General features: G+C 42.2%; 1 protein-coding gene across 21 annotated transcripts in view; it reads right to left on the bottom strand.

Annotated features, from left to right (window-relative positions):
• PTPRK (protein tyrosine phosphatase receptor type K) overlaps window positions 1–23,588 on the bottom strand; it is a 533,907-nt gene that overhangs the window by 278,485 nt on the left and 231,834 nt on the right. For all 21 annotated transcript variants that reach the window (XM_077353420.1, XM_077353429.1, XM_077353439.1 and 18 more), the window contains one exon: window positions 2,573–2,654. In XM_077353420.1, the coding sequence (XP_077209535.1) occupies window positions 2,573–2,654 (82 nt within the window). The remainder of the gene's footprint in view (window positions 1–2,572; window positions 2,655–23,588) is intronic.

The raw sequence follows: 23,588 nt of genomic DNA, 5'->3' as shown, positions 1-23,588 counted from the left end.
TCAAAACTGCCACCCCCCACCCCCATGCTGTTTCTCACCTTTTTTCAATGTGATAAGGAGGGATGGAGCAGCCTGACCTCAGTTTTTCACAGCTGCCAAGAGAGTGAGGCATAGTTGTCTAACTGAGGAGCTCACAGCAGTGTAGGAGGGAGGGTAAATGCAACCTAGTTCATGCTACTTTTGCAGTATCACAAGAGAGAGCAGGAAGCTGACTTAGGAAGGTAGGTGTGAGTTCTTAGTTGAACAGAGATAACAGGGACACTCTTTCCCCTGCCACATCTCTCATGGAAACTTTCCCATTGAGTAATGATCGGGAAAGGAGCATGAGGAAGAACACATTGCAGGCTTGCAGACAAAGTTCAGTGGGGAGACTGGGAACAAGCAGCGGAAGTAGATTGTGCTTGGGTGCAGAGGAGAATCAACTTGGGCTGGATTATAACATAGTTTAACATAGGCAAATATCCATCTGGAAATGGACTGGAGATAGACTGAGTCAATAGTTTCTTGCCCACTTTGGGGCCTAGGAAGGAGCTTAAAAGCTTGTTGTCTTTTGTGAAAGGTTTAATTGGAATTTACTGACTCTTCTGACATGATGAGAATCAGAAACACTGTTTTCATGTGTGCAGCTAACAGACTGTTGTACAGGGTCTTGAGCTCGAGCATGTTGATGCAGTGGTGTGCTTCTTGGATAAGGTGGCCAGATTGTTCCACTTTTGGAGGGACATCTGGGAGTACCTGGCAAAGTGTACTGATGTTGAAATTAAAAATATATATATTACAATACTATTTTTGCATTCTATGCATTCTATGAAACTTTTTGTTGCTCCATAAAGACCAAAATTTAAATCAAGACCCCCCCCCCCTTGCTCAATGGTGTCCTGCTTTACCAATGTTAAAATCTGGTCACCTTATTCTTGGATAAACTGACCGACACTTGCCCAGTCTGTGGATCCAACCCAATAAGTAGGTATTCATGGTGCGTGTGACTTTGCTTAGAGGGGGATAAAATGAAATCCCTACTAGGAGGTTGGCACCTACCACCTTTCTTGGGATATTTAGCCTCATTGATTGGAGGTGACAAATTTAGTTGATAATCCTGATAAATCATAACTGCAGAGGCTGCATTTATACCCTCGCATGGGGTACCACTGATTTTGTGGAGGCCATTAATCCTATCAGATTTTGAATTAATACAGCTGGCTAAAACCGTAATTTCTAGCAATTGTGTATATTTAGTATGATTGCTAGTATTCTTTCTGGTGTTGGGAAAGTTCTGGTTAAAGCAAACTTTCTCACCCAGGGTTTCATTAAACCCTGGGGTTTTTTGGCAGTCCTGGAAGGGTTTCGTAAATGGGTGGAGTTGTTTATTTTTATTTTAAAAAATTGTTAAACATTTATCAGGTGATATGATCATGTGGTCATACTGAACCATGCACACAGCTATGCTTCCCAATCATTTCTTCTCATTGTACCACTTTTGGTGCAAGCCTGAAGAATGTTTCAGGGGTTTCTCAACAGTGAAAAAAAATAGAGCTGGCCTAGAGGATAACTTACCATGGCTTAAATGGATGGAGCCATAAATCAGAGCTATGTACGAGCCCTTTGCATGGGTTCCAACTTGGATTTCATTTTACTGACCTGTAGTTGCCATGCCTTCAATATTCTTAGCATGAGGCACAAGTTCACTTAAAATTTGGCTTGTTATTGGATATAATCACCTGATAGTTGAAGTTCAGATATATCTCATTCCCCAGCATTCATAGGTAGGCATCTACCACTGTAACTACTTTTGGGAATATACTGGGGATCGTGGCTAGCCAAAATGGAAGAACTATGTATAGGAAATGGCAGGAACTACATGGAAAGCAGAGATATTGCCAATAGTCTGGGTATATATCAAGCTGATATAGGGTAAAAAAAACCCATAGACCCCAGTGTAACAGAGAAAGGACTTGTAAAGTACATAATATTCTAAGGTTCTTAATTAAGATAAACTTGTTTAGGCTTCTCAAGGCTTGGATAGGTGTCACTGCTCCCTTATTTTTGATCAAAAAATATCTGGAGTAGAACCCAAGTGCTAATCTTTTACCAGCAATGTCACAATTGTTTTCTTGTAGATGAAAGGCATCAAACTCTGTGAGGGGTTCTGTTGACTGTTGTGCCTGGCATGGGCTGCAGTTATCAAAAGCCCTAACTCACAGGTTGGTTTAGCTGGGGTTAAGAGGGTTAGTATTCTTTTAGCTACATTCCTTTTAGCTTTGCTACAATGCAGATTCTTAGGTTACATGTTCTGAACTTGAGGGAAGATATAGACTAGGCCAAATAAATATTTAGAGATCCTTATTCAACTATAAACTAAAAAGTCTATGAACAAATTACAGTGACATTTCCTTTAATAGAGCCAAGCATAACTTGCCCACCACCATTTCCCTTTTCCCAACACAATGTAAAAAACTGTGTGTGGGGGGAGGGGGGGTAAAGACATCATTGGCCAGGTGATGAAAACAGCAGTCAGACAATATCGAGCCAGTCCTGAAAAGACGGGAAAGTGTGACTCTTAATCAGTACTCACCGCAAGGGTAGCTCAGAACCTGGATGTCATCAATGGCAATGTAGCCATTTCTCCCATCTGAGACCTCAGCTTCAAATATTACCTGTCAAGAGGAAAGAAAATAATGTTTACAACAATAACTGAAACAGAATTCCCATCAGTGCAGTGTGAACACTGCATTTTTTCACAAAAGCTGAACTTTTTCATAGATTTCATTATTGCATTTCAAAATGTCTACATTTCATTATTTATGCAAACATCAGCTTTTAACTAATACTATTCTCTTTTGCACGTGTTCTCCTCTTTGTGCCATTTATAGATCCCCCTGTTTGTTTAGAGGAAAGGGGGATTATATTATGTTCAAATAGCCCAGATTCTCCCAGATAAAGAACACCAACATTTTTTTCAGTGTTTCATGTTCCTGTCTTAAGGATGTGCATCATATTTTATATGAAAATACAGAGATAGGCTCTAGTCCACAACAGCTTATGTCGCAATAAATCTGCTGGTCTTTAACATGCCAAAAGATTCTTTATTGCTTTGAAATAATATATCACTGTGTTACATGATACTGCTTGGGTGACATGAAACCCACATCTTCAGCCTCAGCAATTCAGCTGAACACCATCCTGACAGTAACACTGAAAGTGTAAGAATATTTATCTTGCAGGTATCTTCCTTTTCTGTTTCTGTTATGCAAGATATTTTTAAGGCTCACAAGGAATACAAAATGTATGCTGGCATATCCTTCTATCCCTTGAACAAATAAGACCACTGCAAAACATGAATTACAGGCAAACAACCCCAACTGCAGAAGAATAATCTTTTCCCACTAAAGAACAAAGCTAAGCATAAACCGGATTATAAGGCCTAGGTTAGAGACTGGTATCTTTTAGTATGTATGCTGAGTGGTCTCATGTCAGGTCAGAGTCAAGCTAGTTTTCTCAGTAAGGAATCAAGGTCAGTCCCAAAGTGAAGTTAGTGCCAGTGGGGCTCATCTTGCTCCCAAGGATGTTCACTCAAGGACAATTCTTCTTTTGCTTACAAACACACGTTTTATCAGCACACCAACATCTTCACAGGTGGAAAGGTTACTAATGCTGGCTTGGATAACTGGTGATTTTGGAGCAATTCTGGAAAGGGTGAATTTGGGGAAATGGAGGGAGCTCAACAGGGATGTGATGCCATAGACTCTGCCCTCTGAATCTTCCATTTTCTCCAAGAGAACCAATCTTGGTAGCTTGGAAACCAGCCTTAACTCTCGGACATCTCCAAGCCCCACCTGGAGAACAGCCACTCTAATGTCTCTTGGTTTGTAGGTGGTGGAAAGTGCTGCCAACACTGTCCTTTGAAGCTGCTATTTTCTCTAAGGGAATGGCTCTCAGTCATTTGGAGATGTAATTCCAGGAGAATTTTAGGCCTTACCTGGAGACTAACACTAACTAACAGCCCAGAATCTTCTGCAGAAGTCTAAAAGGCATACATTTGCAGAAATGTGAGAGTATTCTCTCACAGAGAGAAGCATGGAAACTCTGCGTATCTTTCTCTCAGAACTGGAACAGAAACTCTGAAAGGTTAGCTAGAGGTAGCAACCAAGAGGGCCTTACCCTGATGCAAGTTAGTAAGACTGACAAGTGTGAGGGGAAGGGAGAAAGAAATTTATACCTAGTAGTAGGATGCTGTTTTAACCCCCAAGCCACATACTATACTGATCCCTAGGGTTCCCCAGTCCTGAAGAATTCCACTTGCAGTTTCCTGGAAACAAGCCAATTAGTGTAATTTTCCTGCTTTTCTTTGGAAAGTTATTTTAATAGAATCACTTAAGCCATTAAAACATTCTGGAGAACAGCAGGAAATATATGCTCACAAACTCTAAATCTCCTCTCACATAACCTTTTTTGGGGGGGATAAATGTGAATGTGGGTGAGCAGGACATGGCAAACGCTGTTCTCATCCTATATATATTTAAATAAAAGAATATAGAGATACGTATAACTGTACAAGAGCTGCATCTCTAGACAACTGAGAATTTGCAGGCTGCCCTCCCTACTAGATCTCTCAGAATTACAGTGGATCTCCAGGCAACAGATTTTAATTCTCCTAAAGAAATTGGATGCTTTGTAAGTTAGGTTCTATGGCACTATGCTCTACTGAACTTTCTTCTCTCCACAGGCTCCACTCCTAAAATCTCCAGTGTTTTCCCCAACCTTGAATTGGCAAACCTGGCATGAAAGCAAGCAGATCAGAGGCAGAATTTGTCTTTGAAATAGAAAATCACTTTCAAATGTATTGCTTGGAAGCATCCACTTGACCATCTGAAATCGCTACCTCCCCGGCCAAAATGCACATCTTAACACAGTTAAGTGCGAAGTCTTTTAAAAAAATATTTTAGCATGTACTTCAGTGGTCTTTTCTTATATGGAACAATGGAAAGGAATAGAGCAAATACACCAGTCCTCAGAACAGAGTGCACTTTGCAATCATGTCAGGCACTCTTCCAAAACAATCAGTGCAGCTCTTTTTTTTTTTTTTAAGCCTGTGATGACAGTGGATCTTCTAAGTGGGTTCTTGCTTTTAAAGATGGGGGAGGGGGCATTTTGGAGGCACTAGAAAATAAAGATGATTCATGCTGAGACTTCTTTGACAGGCAAGTCTTGATTTATACAAAGGTATGTTTCAGGGAACAATGGCTCTGAGGTCCACTAATCCTGGTAAAAAAAGAATATAATGTGCCAGCACCAAATAGTACTAGTTGATTAACAGGCTGGGAATCTCATTTTATGTAGTTAAAAACTTTATGCAGGTCAGACCATTATGGTGCAATTATTATAATATATTAAGCTTTCTTGGAGCACAGTACTTCAGAGTACTTTCTTCTCCCCAATACAGCCGGTTTCCTGCAATGAAATTATATAGATTTTTTTAAAAAATTTAAATCTTGCCTAAGGAAGAGCTCACCAGCTTTGTCAAGGTGGGGATGACTAAAAACTGCTTGCAACTTTCTTAGGATGTAGTGAATTTCAGAAAAATCAAGCAATGAGGCCATGAGTCATGTAGTCATGTACTTAATATAGGGAATGATCTCAGCAGAGAAAACTCAAGGTCTCAAACAGTTTGGTTTCATTTTGTAGCCAAACAAATTCAATGCATATTTATCTATTTCTAACTATCTAGTCATTTTGAGTGTCCCTGAGGCTCAAAACAAAGGAAGCCCTCATACTTCTGGGGAACTCTGCACGTGTCACAAGGTATTTCCCAGAAGTTTGGATGGCAACTGAAATAATTAGATGTCACTGGAGCCTACTTTCCTTGTTGCTCTACAGGCCAAGTTTCTTCCTCCACAATGGAAACAGTAAATGATGGATTGATTGACTGGCTCCCACATCTGTGCCCACTTCTCTGAAGCGGCATATCACCACTTCCAGGGGTCCTCAAAGTCTGAATAATTCTTTGAGGGTTTCTCCATGGTCAAAAGTTTGAAAATGGCTGTTCTAGAGGGTATGTGTGAGGGTAGTGGGAGTGTAGTTAACTACAGACTGATTTTTCTAGGGCAAAATTATGGGGCACAAAATGCCACCACTGATTTGCTTTAAAATTTAAGAATCCAAAACTCAAGCTCTTACAGACTCTATCAGCTCCCCTTGAAATACATGCTTAATTCAACACAAAATGGCATGTTTTAATTTCTGTTCCTCACTAGGCACTGGTACACATCATTAAAATTACCAGAATGGCAGATTCTACAACTGGCCAGGATCTAATTGTCCTTATCATGTCAGCAGAGCATTCAACTGGCAAATCTTTTATCTCTGTCTACAGAAAAAGATGGATGCTTGTGAGCTTAATTATCCAAAACTTGAGCTGAGATGCAGGTCAGTTCTGATGCTTGGTGTCAAAAATTGTGTAAGGGACTAGAAATAGAAGTACTGTAGTCATGACAATATGAAAGCCAATGTGTGCTTCAGCTCTGGAATGAAACAGATTTTGCCCTTCATGCTGTTTTCTCTCTGCTCAAGCACTTGAAAGCCTGACCTATTCTAATCTCATTACTTCAGTGCCAGGACCATTTCTAGGCTGCGAAGTGTTGTATGAGTACACACACACTGAACAGAAAATAGCATTGTACTTGCCTGTAACTGCTGTTCATTGAGAATCTTCTGTGCAGTACACATGGGGACTGCACATGAGCATAGATGCCATAGGAAAGGTCTTTAGAGCAAAGAGTTGCCAGGGGATGCTCCATGCTGGAGCCAAAGCTTGTTCCCACCAAGGGGTAACATGCTCGTGTACAACACTGCTGCTGAAGAGCATGAAGTAGGGCAGGAGGGAGAGTTCAGAGTCATGCAAGACCTGACCTGCTGGTAAACCAACTTCCATCTCCCTCACTGAAATAGAAACAGGAGGGAACTTCAGACCCAGGGATTGGATTCTAGGTTTTGCCTGAAGTAGGCTCAGGAATATAGAAATAGGCAAGATGGTGAGACATTAATGTTTGCTCATCCTTCTCCTTGGATTTGTTCTTTGCCTTCTTAGCTGATAGTTCAGATGAAATGCTCTGAGTTGGAGAGAAGTGTGGCCCTGAATGGATCCATTATGATATGGGTCCGGGAGGTGGGGCCAACCTCATCAAATGCAAGGACTCAGCACCAGATAATTTCTCTGGAGCAGAATTAGTCAAGGAGACCACTAGTTTTGGTGGAGAAGCATTGGGAGGCCATATATGTGAGGATATTATGTCCTTCACCCCAACAAAACAGACATAAGTCATGTTTGTCTATTTGGATCATTTTTGCACCACAACGGGTACATTTTTTAAATAGATATTTCCAAATCATGATCTAGATCTCAGAAGCAAAAGAAATTCCATCAAGCTGGCAAAGCAAGTACTCACCGATACAAATCTAGGAGTCTGCACAAAGACAAATTCTCCTTTGACGGTAATAGGGAACATGAGGGTGGGGGCACTACTGTGCAGGAGCATGCGACCCCTGGTTGGGAAAAAGCTTCTGGCTCCTGCACGGAGTGCTAACTGAGGGCTTTTTGCTTTAAAGATCTTTCCAATGACAGGACTGTTCTTGCACAATATCCATGTGCCACTGCACAAAAGATCCATGATGAACTGACAGTTTATTTCCCTTAAATCTATGTATGAGAAATTAAAACTATCAGGAAATTCTAAATTTCTCCTTGGGTTTCCTACCGATTTGAGGGATGGAGCTGAGTGAGGGTAGGGTTTGAGGAAGGGAGGGACATCAGACATGTGTAATACCCTCAAAAACAATTTCCTCCAGGGAAACTACCATTGCAAACGTCCAGGTGACAGCTGGATATCATCCAGAATTACAACTACTCTCTAGAACAGCGGTCCCCAACCCCCGGTCCGGGGACCGGGACTAGTCCGTGGATCAGTCGGTACTGGACTGTGGCTCCCTGACTGCTGCCTCGGGGGCTGCCCTGCAACTCTGTCACCGGCTTAGCTGCAATGAATAAGGCTCTCAAAAGGGCCATCACAGCTCCTTTCCCACCAAAAGCCATGAGCAGGCCTACAGGCCTAGCAGGCCTTCTCCTTTAGCTCTCAATAATCTCCCCTCCAGGCGGTTAGCTGCTAATCTGACTAGCAAACAATGAAACTGGAGGTGAGGGGAGAAGGTGGGGGTGGGAGGAAGGAAAGAAGGCTAGAAAAGTTGAGAGAAAAGGCTTTCGAGAAATGAAAGTAGCAGAGATCTCTGTCTACGCTGTCTCCCTATCTGGAGGCAGGGGAAAGACTGGGGAATGAGACGCTGCACACAGGACAGGAAGTGAGGGAGGCTGTTTTAATTAACCCCTGCCTCCCTGAGAAGCCGAAGGGAAAACCCATCCTTACAGATGTCCTCCAATCCAGGGGGAGAAAGCAAGGCTTAGGAGGCAAATCTTAAACAGGGGACTTGACTCCTTGCAAACAAATGGGAAGCTGGTGCAGATCTCTCAGCACTGGAGTAATACAATCCCTGTATCTCAGTTACCTGTCAGGAATATGGTAAACTGTATCATGTAGAGTGGGTCTTGCAACAACTGCTTCTCGACACTCTATTCTCTCAGAGAACATTTAATCCTTAAAAGGTTGTTTTTAAAAAGATTATTCGCTATTTTTGAGGGGTTAATTTACAAAGCCAGGGGTTTTTTTGCATAGCTAAAGAGAACAGATCTACCTTGTATTTAGGTGACTTAGTTATATAGCTGTCATCATTTACATGAGGACAGCTAATTTACTATTAAAAATTAGTATTTTTGTGAAATGCAGACTAAAAATGCTATAAAATCAACAGCTACAATTATGATAATTTGAAGGCAATTAGTATTGGAGACATTATATATTTTCTTTGAGAGCTGAGAAGAACTGCTTTTTTCACCCCACTTTTTAGTACCCAAAGAAGTCTCAAAGTGGCTTCCGCTCCCCACAACAGATGCCCTGTGAGGTAGGAGGGTCTGAAAAAGCTCTGAGAGAACTGTGACTGGCCCAAGGTCAATCAATTGGCCTTCGTGTGGAAGAATGGGGAATCAAACCTGATTCTCCAAATTAAAGGATGTCACTTTTAGCCATTACGCCAAACCGCTAATAATCACTATGCCAAGCTGGTTTTCAGCTTGGCTGGACATTTGATCATGTTTGGGCCCAAAACTGACCAGTGGAAAAATTTATACAGGACTTCTATGCAGAAAACACAGCAGGTGATGGGAAGGAAAAAGCCTAGTCACAAGAATGAATATTAGAAATTCTATTCACATTCAAAATTTTGGCATGCCAAACCGTTTAGGAAAAGATTAACATCATAATTGTAAATAGACTTTCATGGAAGCAAATTCCATCTGAATCAGTTAAACACCTTTATCTAGGCAATATTGTCTGTTTCTATGGAGGGATTCTTCTAAAACACTGACTTTGAGGAATTGCCAGGAATCTCATTTTGAACTGGATAGCCCAGTGTTCACGCATTCTGTCCAGGAAATAAATCGAGAAAAGACTGGCTACATAAATGTCTGGTATTTTATAATTAAGTTTTATTACTGTTTTTGATAGGCCAGTGTCCCCAAAATGGCGCCCATGGGCAGCACAGAATCTGCCAACTATGGATGCGCAAAGGGAAGAAAAAATAGGACTGTTTTGGATTCCATATTGGAGATCGAACTGGACCCACTGGTCCAATCTTTTTGCAACTTGGAGTTATTTTGATGAGGGGCTCCTGCAGGCATGTTACATTGCCGGTTGCCTACCTCAAACCCCCACTCCCCCAGGGCTTAGAAAAGACAGAAACAGGAACTTCCCCCCCTTTCTCTTTCCCTTTAAAGTTTAAATGTTATCAGATCTTCACAATTTGAATGCAGTTTTTTTATAATTTAAGTGAAACGATAACATTACTACATCAAATTCTGTCCACTTAAAAAAAACGTTCCTGTCAAACGCTATCTGGAATCTCTCTCATGCTATTCTCATGTGTAAGGAGCTCTCACCAACCCTTCAACACCAACTGGTGCTTGTACAAGTATTAGTACAAGATCAAAATGACTGAGGTCAAGCAGAAGGACTCATATAAAGGGGATAACCAGAAGCAGATGTCTGCAGAATTAAGACAGATACTGCTAGATAAGGATAGCTAGCTCAATATGTGTATTCTGGCTAGCTCCTCTTCTGACCTGTCATACTAGCCCTTGCAGTTTTGTCTGTTTATTATTCTTGCCCATTATTTATGTTTTCATTGGTATTCACAAGGTAACTATAATCATTAGGTTTCACTCTACCTAGAGTATGTGGATAACTATACAGTCATTCTTTACAGGGCTGATGTAAGGATTATACTGATAATGAGTCTGAAGCATTTTGATCACTAAACAGCACAGGAGCTACAGGCTTTGGGATGGTCTATTGTGTATTGCACAATAAACAGGAAGTGCAGCTATTCATTCCTAAATGCTGAGGGTTTATAAGCCAGGAAGGTTCAGCCAACCAGCCCCATCCCACCCAACAGCATGGATCTCCAAACATCACTTCTGTGGGTAAAACCAATGAAGTGGCTATAGAAATCAAGACTGAAATGTGAAGAAGCCCTAATATCCTTATCTATGGTTCCTCTATATATTTGTGACACAGCCTGGGGAGTGGGATGTGTCCGGCTGTCCAAGTTGGAATAGGGCCAATCAGGAATTGGCCCTACCCCAACAGCTCCCTCCCTCCCTCCCTCCCTGGACGCTAGCCACGTTCCTCTCAGAAGTGCCAGAGAGAGATACACACATGGGCCCATTATGCACGGCCGCCGAAACGGCAATTTCGGGTCACACGGGAAACGCGGAGGGGGAAGATGCGATGCACACCGGTTATGCACGGGATGGGGTGCGACGGCGGCAAAACTCAGAGTAACCGATTATGCACGCGGCGATCCCTGCGCCGCTTCTGGTTGCGTCCCGGTCACCCGGAAGCTGCGCTTTCTTCCACATTTCGCTAATGCAGCTTTTTCGGCGGCATGCACCGAAGCTGCGGCCGGTTGCAGCCGGCACCGTGCGTTATCAGTGATTTTAGTTGCCGCCATTCCATCCCAAATGTGTGTTATTCCCCCATGCATAATGGGTCAGAGAGAGACACACAAAGCCCTGCCAGACTGAACACAAGCCCTCATTCCCTCGAGAGCCAGTTTGGTGTAGTGGTTAGGAGTGCGGACTTCTAATCTGGCATGCCAGGTTCGATTCTGCACTCCCCCACATGCAACCAGCTGGGTGACCTTGGGCTCACCACAGCACTGATAAAACTGTTCTGACCGGGCAGTGATATTAGCGCTCTCTCAGCCTCACCCACCCACAGGGTTTTTGTTGTGGGGAGAGGAATGGGAAGGTGGCTGTAAGCCGCTTTGAGCCTCCTTCGGGTAGGGAAAAGCGGCATATAAGAACCACCTCTTCTTCTTCTTCTATCGCTCCTGCTGCGAGGGAGGCAGGCAGGCAGAGAGAGCTGCCCCAAGCTGCTGACAAAGACACAGAGATAATCGCCCCTGCTGTGACAGATGGAGAGAGAGAGCTGCCCCAAATTGCACACCAGCCCTCCTTCCCTCCTAGGAACAGAGCTTACCTGCTATGCCTCTTGCTGTGAGGGACACAAAGCGAGAGGGAGAGAGAGATGCAGAGAGAGAGCTGCACCTCCCATTTTCTACTCTGAGGCCTTCCTATATAGGCTTTTTCAACTTTTTTACCATTGAAAAATCCCTAAAATACTCTTCAAGCTTCGAGAAACCCCAGAAGTGACACAATTGTGCAGAATACAGTTGTGAAGCATCATTGTGGTGCCCCTCCCCTTTGCACCCCCTCCAGGCCATTTTGTGAGGGGGACATGACTACATATGGTCATATCACCCGATAAATGTTTAACACATTTAAAAATATAACAAATTAATTAACTCCCACCCATTTGGGAAACTCTTCCAGGGCCAGCAAGAAACCCCAGGACTTCATGAAAACCTGCCTTGCTTAAAACACTGTAATTCAGTTAAATGCAATCTATCTCATGCTATTTGACCCTCAAGCTAATATATGCTGCTGCTAATAAACTTCCCATATTATGTATATTTTGGTGGTGGTCATTTTCATAATATGTCTGGTATTTCTTTTATTCATCAGGCAATCCTATATTTTTTAGGCCATAAATAAGCTATTGTACATACATTAAGTGCTAGGAGGCAGCAACAGGGGAAAATCTTGACCTTTGTGCCTTTTTTGTTGACCCTCCATCCAAGGCAACTGGTTGGCTGTTGTATAGAACAAGCTGCTGTACTAGGTGGATCATTGGGCCAGTCTTACATTATCTTTGCAGCATTTAGTATTCTCAAAAGCCAGAAAATCACAGGGGAGAAAAGGGGGAACAGAGAGCATGCCTACTGTTATAAAGGCAGAATCTTAGTAAAATGAAGAAAGCCGACCAAATGCAAAAAAATCAAAAACAGTGTGTCAGACAAATGAATTATTTTTTTCCACAGTACCCAAAAAAACACATACACAAAACTCTTAAGAACTCTGAAGGCAGAAAATACATACAATACACATTGTTGTTGTTGTTGTTGTTTTTAAGACAATGCTAGTTTCTCCTTGAGATAGAAAGGCTGGATGAATGTCTCAGCATTTACTATTACCTAACCCACAAAAATCTGTTGACATAATAAAATGAATCTCCCTTGTGATAAATTTTGCTTAGCTAATTTAGAAACCATGAAAACATAATTACTTCCATTTGAATGCTTAAGTAATGCTGTGAGGCAGGGTTTTCTGCTGACAATGCCCCAGAGGACTCTCTTTTTAAACACAGTAAATCAAATACAAAGTAAATAATCCAGCCTTTTAAAGATTTGCTAGTTAAGGAACAGATACACTTCTCTCGCGACTTGAGAATCATCTTAAGGAGCCCTTTCTTGTTCTTAAATGATATTGTTGGTAATACAGTTGATCAGCATATATACACAAATCGGTAATCAATCAGGTGAGCCTACAGTTTTCCATTAAAGGCTGAAATCCAGAAAATGACTATATACATGCATTAGTCGGCTTCATCTCACAACATGGATTCTCTTAGGAGATTACAGACAAATGCTAATAGCTCTCTGAAACATTTGGCAAGTGATTCTGACAGGAAACACAATGTAATAAAGTTAAGTCCATTGTATTTATTTATTTTCCTCAGATGCAACATATTGCAGGGACATAAGAACAAACACTAACAATAAGAACAATGCATAAAGCAGCTGTCTTTCTCTCATCTCAATGTCAGCCACATCTGGCCGCCAAGCTGGCTTCTTTTAAACGTCCCAAGCCTAATGCACATGCACACATGTGTTGGCTTATTATTATTATTTAATTTCTAGCCAGCCACTCCTGAAAACGGCTCATGGCAGGTAACAACATACTACTTAAAACCCCCAATAACGGCCCCAAGAATAAAACCTCATACATATACAATCGAACCTGGCTAGCGGCGATAACACCTAACCCCCTGAATCAGCCCAAACAACCACCCGCCTCGTGGTATAGGGAACACCTGATGATCTGGCAACATTTGAGGAGGGGCCCTTGATCTTACCTGCTCTGGCCTCAACCAAAGACCTGGAGGAAGAGGTGTCTTGCAGTCCCTGCTGAATTGTGATGATTTGGGCCTTAAATGTATAAACCAGGACTTTGATTTGTGCCTTAAGATGGTGGGCCGACAATGGAAATATTTTGGCACAGGAGAGGTAAGATCCCTCTTGCATGCGCGGCACTTGCCCTGCTGGCCCCCAGTCTCAAAAAGGTTGGGGACCACTGTTCTAGAGTGTTTGATCCTTTCACACATTATGTTTAATTTATATTATACTATATTTATATGTGGAACACAAATGATGTTTGAGGCCCTAAAGTTGCATATATTTGATATACTGACACACATACTGATATACTGTCTGTAAATTCTGTATTGTTATTAATTTTCATTTATTTATTTATTTATTTATAATTTGATTTATATACCACCATTCTCAGACATTGGGGTGCATGGCAGTTTGCAACATGTATAATAAAACAGTAAAATCTCAATTCATAACAACATTGAACCCAATAAAACATCCTAATACTGCACAGATTCCCAAGATGGTGGTTAACAAGTTTAATTCTCCCAGACCTCTAATGCTATGTAATCAATAGTTGGAATGACTGAGGATGGAAACCACTTTGGGATAGTTCCTGCCAGCCTAGTACCTAAGCATGGCAACTAGGGGGGGTCCAATCTTCCCCGGTACTTATCGCACTTAGTGTCAACCTAATGCCTGGCAGAAGAGCTCCATCTTACAGGCCCTGCGGCACCCAGAGAGTTCCAGCGAAGCCCACAGCTCATTCCACCAGGTAGGAGCTTTCAGCTTTCCATAGGGCCTGCAAAACAGAGCTCTTTCACCAGGTCTATGGTGGAGGCCAGGGTGAAGAGAAGATCTATGGGCCCCCCAAAAGGAATAGTATTCCACCACGTCATCTATGGCAGCGGTCCCCAACCTTTTTGCGGTTGAGGACCACCTCCAGGGGTGGGGGAGAGCCGGCGGCCCGGGCGCTGCGCGTGCATGCATGACAGCTGTGTGCAAATGCGCCTGCATACACATTTGCACCAGCAGGCCTCAGTATTGGGCTGCTGGCAGCCACGCCTTCCTCTTCCACCCCCTCGCAGCGAGAAGCTAGCCGGGTCGCAAACAAAGTGGCCACTCGTGGCCTGGTGAGCTTCTCGCTGTGGGGGGAGGAGGCAGGTGCAGCCGCTGGTGGCCCGATACCGAGGCCTTTTTGGCCCAGTATCAGGCCGCAGACCAGGGGTTGACGACCCCCAATCTATGGTGTTCAGCTGTTCCCTTACTCCCAGTGGGGGATAGGTAGCGGGTAGGTTGTTGCTGTCTTTTGGTACTTGTATTTTAATTATTGGTTTTAGGGGTTATAGGGATTTTAGGGGATTGTATTGTTTTTACCCTGTAACCCGTCACGAGCCGGCTTTGCCAAGAGTGGTGGGTAATAAATCCAAATAATAATAATAATAATAATAATAATAATAATAATAATAATAATAATAATAATAATCAAAGAAGAAGAGTTGGTTCTTATATGCCGCTTTTCCCTACCCGAAGGAGGCTCAAAGCGGCTTACAGTCGCCATCCCATTCCTCTCCCCACAACAGACACCCTGTGGGGTGGGTGAGGCTGAGAGAGCCCTGATATCACTGCCCAGTCAGAACAGTTTTATCAGTGCCGTGTTGAGCCCAAGGTCACCCAGCTGGTTGCATGTGGGGGAGCGCAGAATCGAACCTGGCATGCCAGATTAGAGATCCGCACTCCTAACCACTACACCAAACTGGCTCTATAATAATAATAATAATCTTCAAATACAAGGGGTAGAGAAATGATCTCCCTTTCTGAGTTCTGCAGCTGCATGTTGATCTATTCTTCTGTAACTGCATAGCTACAATATTACAACAAGCTCTCAGACAGCCTACCCTTGAAGATTATTCAGAAACGCAAAATGTTGTGGATTATGTTCTAAACCACATACCTCACTAGTTAGAAGCTGATGGGAAGGCTTAGGGAGTACAACCAAGGCAAGAACAAAGAGAGGCAGGTGAGAAGGAACCTACTTCCACAGCTGTTCTCTGACCTGGCCTTCCTAAACTTACTTCCTAAAGGTAATAGAAGAGGAAGAGGAAGAGGAAGAGGAAGAGGAAGAAGAATTGGTTATTATATGCCACTTTTCTCTACCCGAAGAAGTCTCAAAGCAGCTTACAATCAGCAGACACCCTGTGAGGTGGGTGAGGCTGAGAGAGCCCTGATATCACTGCCCGGTCAGAACAGTTTTATCAGTGCTGTGGAGAGCCCAAGATCACCCGGCTGGCTGCATGTGGGGGAGCGCAGATTCAAACCCGGCTCGCCAGATTAGAAGTCCGCACTACTAACCACTGCACCAAGATGAATGAATGAATGAATGAATGAATGAATGAATGAATGAACGAACGAACGAACGAACGAACGAACGAATGATAAAACTGAAGACAAATTTGGAATACTTGGACAGCCCAGGCAAGCCCAGTCCTGGCTAATACTTGGAAGTGTCAACTGACCTAGTCTGAGAGAACAATTAACGTATCAACCACAGAGTATGTAGTTTTTATTTGTTTATTATTAGTTTAGTTTTCTATACCACCCCTCATATGTCGGCTTGGAGCAGTTCACAACGTATATGTTATTGTTGTTAGTTGTGAAGTCGTGTCCGACCCACCACGACCCCATGGACAATGATCCTCCAGGCCTATATATGTTATACACAATCATATTAGAACTTTAAAAACTCAGTTTTCATTATTCATTTAATTAATAAGTAAATTGTTCTTCCAGAATTGTTACATCTATGTTACCAACTAAGATTCATTTTGTAAACAGATTCCACTAACTCCACATGTCTGGATGTGGAACGCAATCTAGGGAGCCATGCTCAAGCCCCCTGAAACTGATCCAAGCTGCCCAGTCAATGAGCTCCATGATTTGCACATACAGTCATGTCATAAATTGGAGATTGCTTGAGTATTCATCAGACAAATCTAGTTAACACACTTGAGATGTATAGCTACTTTACAAACTCTTCTCTCATTGGGTTTTGATAGCTGAAAATTATACGACAGAACAAATAAAATCATATATCATATATTTATTTATAAAGTGTTCCAGGATGCGATTTAACATGTAAAAATTAGTGCAAAATAAAGTTACCCCCCAAATGAAAAGTGAAAATGTCTACATATATTTATTTTGTTATGTTTACTTATTGGATATCGGCAGGCAAGCTGCTGTCTTCTTTACAGTTTCAGAAGCATGACTACCATTATGGGTATTCACAATAGGTGACATTTTTCTTAAGTTCAAATTTCAGGAAACCGAAGACTGCATGACAATCTGGCTTCTTTCTTTTATTGAATGAAGAGTAAGTTTGAAAATGTGACCCAAGTGAACATTTAACAGCAAGATAAAGAAAACAAATAAAAATTCCACCAAACTCCAGAGTATTAAACATATAAAAATTGGGCTGGGGATTCTTTTCTAAAGCTTTTGGATAATTACATGCATGGTTCAAATGAAGCCACATTAGCCTAGGGCTTGAGTTCAGTCTAATCAACATCTGCCAGTAGACTAAATTCAGGTAATGGGGTAACCTTGAGTTCATTTAGGGGTTTGTCTGTGCTTCATTTTATCAGGTCTGATTCATCAGATTTAACTGCTTGGAGGAAGCAATATTAAAATGTGGACTTGGAAAAATATTAACATTCCCAAAGGTAGCAATTATATTTTACTTGGGCAAGGTAAGGCTTTCATCCCCCACACAATGAAGTCTGAGTGTTTTGTGTCTTTCTTCCACTCTATTGTTCCTTTACTTCATCAGGTTTCCATGTATCAGTAGCCTGGAGAAAAAATGAACACAGAACGAGGGGAGAGAAGGGTTTTAAGCAAAAAGGCATAGAATTTAACAGTGATATCCAATAATCACAGCAGCAAACCTGAATGTTATAAAAGAACAAATGGGACTTAAAATAGAGAGGCAACAGAACGCAAAGAACAGACTCCCAGTCAGCTTGAAATCAGCTTCTGTCCCTACACCTAAAGTTGTTATCCCACCACAGCAGAATTACAGGTAGACACTAGAGAGGATGAGACTTGTGGGGAGGGGGGCTTAACAGGGCAAACAGTGTGCGGCGCGGCCCTGATTCCCTCTCCCCGCCCTCCCGCAGTAAGAAGCTTCCCGGGCCGCAAGCTTGCGGCCTGGGAAGTTTTTTACTGCGGGGGGGGCAGGGAGAGGGAGCCACGGCCCGGCACCATGGCCTTCGCGGCCCAGCACCGGGCCGCGGCCCGCAGGTTGGGGACCACTGTCTTAGCCAATCTCTCTCAGACACATCATACACAAATACACACACAGTTTAGCTTGTGTACTCTGTGTACTTCATGTTATAAACCAACTAAACAGACTCAAAGACTCTACATGCAAGACACATCTGAGGGTATATGTATACTAATAAGGAGAAAGTTCTGAAAATCAGGGTGACAAGTTTTAATCAATTTAAATCCATATATTAGAACTAATCGAACAAAACTCGCTTTGCAGCTAAGGGCCCTGCCAGAGTTAACAGCTTTCCGCAGGGCCTGTAAGACGGAGCTCTTCCGCTAGGCAAATGGTTGAGGCCAGAGCGGGCGGTCCCAATATTCGATCTGGGCTCCCTGGGTCCATCTGAATGATCTGACTGCCTCACTCCCATATTACAGTGATATATATTACAGTGATACTAGAAGACCAGCGACTTGGTGTCCCTCGGCTAACGTGGGGGGGGGGGTTAGTGGGGTTACTCAGTGTTTTCGCCTGTTGCCTAACAAAGTTGATATTGTTGATTGATTGGTTTTAATGGGTTTTAACTTTGGGTTTTATTGTTACATTTTTATTCTGTAAACCGCCGTGAGCCTAAGGGAATGGCGGTATAAACGTTTAATAAATAAACAAACAAACAAACAAATAAGTAAATTTCCCATTACCACAAACAGCAATCCATTAATTAGCAAACTAGAATTAAAAACAACAGTGAATTTAAAATCAACTTTGTGAGCAGAATATGTGGAACTTTCCCTCTCATTTTCTATAACATCCTACAGTATGGAAGATCAGAGGTCCCCTGAAAAATATTTCTTATGGCAAAGGAAACTGCATCAAGCAGGGGAGAATCAGTCAAAATCCCAACTGGACTTTTTTGTACGTTTCTGCTCCATTAACTCAGTGATGGAGAATACTTTCAGCCCCTTCTTCCCTCAACTTCCTGTGTTGCGTGGCAAGCTGTTTTGAAGACTATGCCCATTGGCAGTATTGACTTGGGGAGAAGGGCAGGAGGCTACCCAGAGAATGGAAAGGTGGTAAAAATTATTCTGCTGACTGATTCTGGTCAATATCAATACATCATCTTAAAATTTGTTTCGCTGTAGTGATCTGTATTTAAACTTGGTCATTTGTAAAGGCTTTTTGATGTGCTGCTATATTAAGAAATACTTTTTAAAAACCAAGTTGTCAAACTGCAGATATTTTAAAAAAAAATTAACACCATCATGCTTTTAGCAATGAACTGCCATTTTTCAATCTATCACACTTGGAGATAAATTATTATTAACCTGAAAATTATAGCCACATTGACATACTGGCAACATGGAATTTTATACCTTTTACTTCAAATCAACATTTAAAAAGTTCAGTTGACACCATTTCTACAAATATTTCACATTACTATACAAAGCTAGTATGGTGTGCTGGTCTGCATGTTGGATTAGCACATAGTAGACCAAGTTATAGTATGCAATCTGCCATAGATTCTCACTGGATGTCCTTGACTCAGTTACACTTCCATAGCCTAACTAAGAGTTGCTGTTGTGAGGATAAGTAGAAGATGGAAGAATGATAGTTTAAACTGCTCTGGGCTTTCACTTGAGAGAAAAGCAGGGCATCATATCTAATTATGAACCTGGCCCCTAAAACCCAGAGAGTTGGGCGAGGTACACACAGCAGTCATATTTCTAGGGAAGAGGAGGGGGGGGGGGACTAAGTTTGTGAAAGAGCCGAAAAACACTTTTAAAACCCCTTTGCTATTTACTGAGATCTATGTCACAAGATCTTGAGAGCCATTTTAAAGAAGGAAGGGTCACCTCTCAAGGTTTGCTGCATCAGCCACCCAGGGGAAAGCCCTCACCCCCTCTTCTATCACTGCAGTAGGGCAAAGCAAGGAGGAGCACTGCATATGACAAGTTATTTATTTATTTCATTTATACCCTGGCTTTCTCCACAAAAGGAACCAAAAGTGTTGTTATTGATGACCTCCTATTATGCAACAGTCACCATATGTAGGCAGCTGCTAAGAACAGCAAGAATTGTCTTGGGACTGAAAAGGCTGCCACCAGCACAGTTTCTGTTCTCTCTTCCATGTATCTCTGGAGGCTATCCAATATCATTTAATGTTCCAGGCACAAGCCCAATACTGAAACATGGCCACTTACAGAGAACGCTCACGCCGTGTAAGACCCAGAGGAATACTTGATGAGCCTTTTGAAATCATAATGAGCCCATTCAGTCATTGTCAGGAGTTGGTCTGCCTTTCACACAAGAACTGTGAGTCAACTCATTTTTTCTGCTCTCCAACCAGGAAACTTCAGTTCAGTAAATTATTATAATAGACTATTGATCAGTTAAGAAAAGTGTCTAAAGGCCATTCCACACCAGGATCTATGTAGCAAATTGGTTGCGGAACAAAAAAAACGCCATTTTAAATAGTGGACTTCGTCATTATGCATACTTGGCTTTGTAGTGGAATCCAGTTGCGTTTCTATCAGTTTCCGGTCTCGGCAAAAATTGCTAGCCAGGAAGCGATATTGCCGAGCTTTGTCCCGCCCCTGGCCGTCAAGCAGCCAATGGGCGGCCGTTATAATGCTCCCAAAAATCCCTTTTCCCTTTAAGGAAGGTTTAAAAAAAAACAGACACGTTCCAACGAATCTACGTTGATCCGTTGCAACGGAGAGACCCATATAGCTAGCAGGTGGTGTTTGAGCTGCCGTTTCATCGTTGCCACGCTCCCCCCGAGTGAAAAAAAAATACCCCCCCCCAGGGGCGCAATTTTCGGCCGAAAATACAGTGAAAAATAAAGGGGAAATAAACCAGCAAACGGGGCTGTGTGTTGCTTCATGCTTGGTGACTTAAAACATATCTGGGGAGCGACTGCAGCCAAGGAAGCCTCGCTGGGTAAACGAAGGCTTGCCGGTGCGTTGATCTCTGCTTAGTCCGAGAAAAAAAAATGGCGATCGCTTCACCGGAAGATCAGAGGAGAGAGCTAGGGGGAGGGACTTTGCAGAAACCGCAACAATGGTAATGCACAGAACTTTCCCACTAGTGTTGCAAATTGGTTGCAAGACTGTAGCACTTTCCGGAGGCACTTTTTGGGATTTCCCTGAAAGCGCTACAACAAAGCGCTTTTTGCGGATCGGTTTCAGGAGTGTTGCAGATTGTCAAAGACGTTGTGCATAACAGCAAAACATTAGCGATTTCAATTTGTAACCATTGTGCTATTTTGAACGAGTGCAGAATGGCCCTAAGTATAGCATGCATGTTTTCCAAAGAAGAAATGGCATGTAGCAAGAAGGATACAATTCTACTAGAAATTATCCCCTACAAATCTGTGTCCATGAACAGATTCACATTTGAAAAGCGCTACACCTAAATCTAAATTCTACCAATAGGAACACTAACATTTTGAAAATCCAGTTTTACAGATCCTATCAAAGTATTCTTTAGCAAGGGAGATCAACTCAAGCAACTTCCTTTAATCATATTACCCACTGGTTTTTTCATGGTGTGTCAGTTCCAATGAGCAGAGTTTAATGTTTGATAAGATATTCACTGATGTTCAAGCCATTTGCACATGTTTTAATGTGCTGAAGAATCAACTGCATGATCACATACTGCTTTTCCCCTCCCCCCCTCCCCCCCATAAAAACCACTTCCTACATTTTCATGGAAGTCAGCTACACATTTCTTTAGTTGTTTCCATATATTCCTTGTAGTCACTCAACAGCTGGAAATAAATGCTTCTATTGAAATCTATCGAAATCTCATCTAAATAAATCAATCAATAAAATAGCCCAAATGGGCTAAGAAAAGTGCCATGGGGGGAGGAAGAGTTTCTACCTCCCCCTCCCCCCGCAGCAATTTACTTATACCATTCAGAGCTCATTTGGGTTCATCTCTGTTTTTCTTTCTTTCTCTTTTTTTTAGGAGGAGTTCCCCACAGTTGTGTGGCTAAAAGGAACATGGGGAAACAAGTGTAAATAAGTGAAGAAATGTGTTGCTGATCCCACAGTTAACTTATAGATAAGTCCTTTATGGCTGGCTTGACTAGCGTTCATTAATGCCAATGGGAGGCAAAGTGCCTAGAAAAGGATGAATTTGTGCATGGTCATGCTCACACTACTACAAGAGAACTGCAGCTATTTTTCAGGAAAAAAGACTCATTCCCTAGACAACCGTGTAACTCTTGTATTTATTTATATTTATTATTTGATTTATTACCCACCACTCTCTGACTAGCCAGCTAATGGTGTGTTACAATAAAAGTCCCCACGATAAAACATAAAAACCCCAACCTCTTAAAAATTAACAAGTACTAATCTGCTTCGTTGTTTTCATACGCTCATGACTCTGTAAGAATATGAAGCAGCAACTATTCTGCAGGCATAAGCTGCACCATAAGATGTGCCATCTGAACTTTAACAAAAATATTCAACCGATTAATTGAGGGGAATCAACTCTGTGAAACTGGTCAATTATATTAAGTCCAAAGCATGTTTGCTCAAAGACCTCATTATCTTTACCTTTAAATAACAACAACAACAACAACAACAACAACAACAACAACATTCTTATAGTCCACCCTTTTCACAGGGCTCAACAATAAAATACAGCTATAAATAGAGAAGAAGGAGCTGGTTCTTATCTGCTGCTTTTCTCTATCATAGCGATCCCCAACCTGTGGGCCGTGGACCACATGTGGTCCTTCGACTAATTGGAGGTGGGCCCCGAAGGACGCCTTCTCCCCCCCCCAGCCCCTTACTTCATCCTCCCCAGCCCTTTACAACACACTCCGGGTGTCATTGTCTCCCAACACTCCCAGATGGGACTATCTCGTTGCAGAGAAACAAGCTCAGGGTTCCCATTGATTTGTCATTGTCATGAGTTAAAATAGTGAATATTTTCATGAGTGAAATAAAATGTTCCTTATGTTCATTGTTGTGGCATGTCTGTGTCTTATTTTGAAGGGATTTTTAAATATTACCATAGTGATCAGAGAGCGTTAGGGCAGTGGTTGAGAGTAGAGCAGTAAACTACCCACCCACACACACCAGGCCTCAGTAAAAGGCATTGAGTGGTCCCTGGCGTTGAGTGGTCCCCGGTGATAAAAAGGTTGGGGACCACTGCTCTATCAGAAGGAGTCTCAAAACAGCTTACATTACAACCATCTTCCTTTCATCTCACCACAACAGACACCCTGTGAGGTTGGTGGGGCTGAGAGAGCCCTGATATTTCTGCTCGGTCAGAACAACTTTATCATGGCTGTGGGGAGCCCAATATCATCCAGCTGGTTGCATATTGGGGAGTGTGGAATCAAGCCCAGCTCGCCAGATTAGACATTGGTGCTCCTAATCACTAGGCCAATAACATTAAAACACATTTTAAATTAAGAAAAGTTACTTGTACACTGAAAAAAGTTTCCAAGAAAGAAGGCTCCAGCAACTGGTAAGGTTGCTGAGACACCAGCACATATAAGAGCTTATAAACTGCTGCTACTTATATACTTAACAGAAGAACTGAAAAGCTGTTAAGAAAGCATAAAGACAATTTTCTGTTTACCCATATGCACCTAAGAGGTTCATTGAAGATACCTTGATTGAAAGTTCCCAGTTCCTCGAAGCAA

Source organism: Paroedura picta, chromosome 1 (assembly GCF_049243985.1).
Source record: "Paroedura picta isolate Pp20150507F chromosome 1, Ppicta_v3.0, whole genome shotgun sequence".
Lineage (NCBI taxonomy): Eukaryota > Metazoa > Chordata > Lepidosauria > Squamata > Gekkonidae > Paroedura > Paroedura picta.
This window is presented reverse-complemented; position numbering and strand designations above follow the sequence as displayed.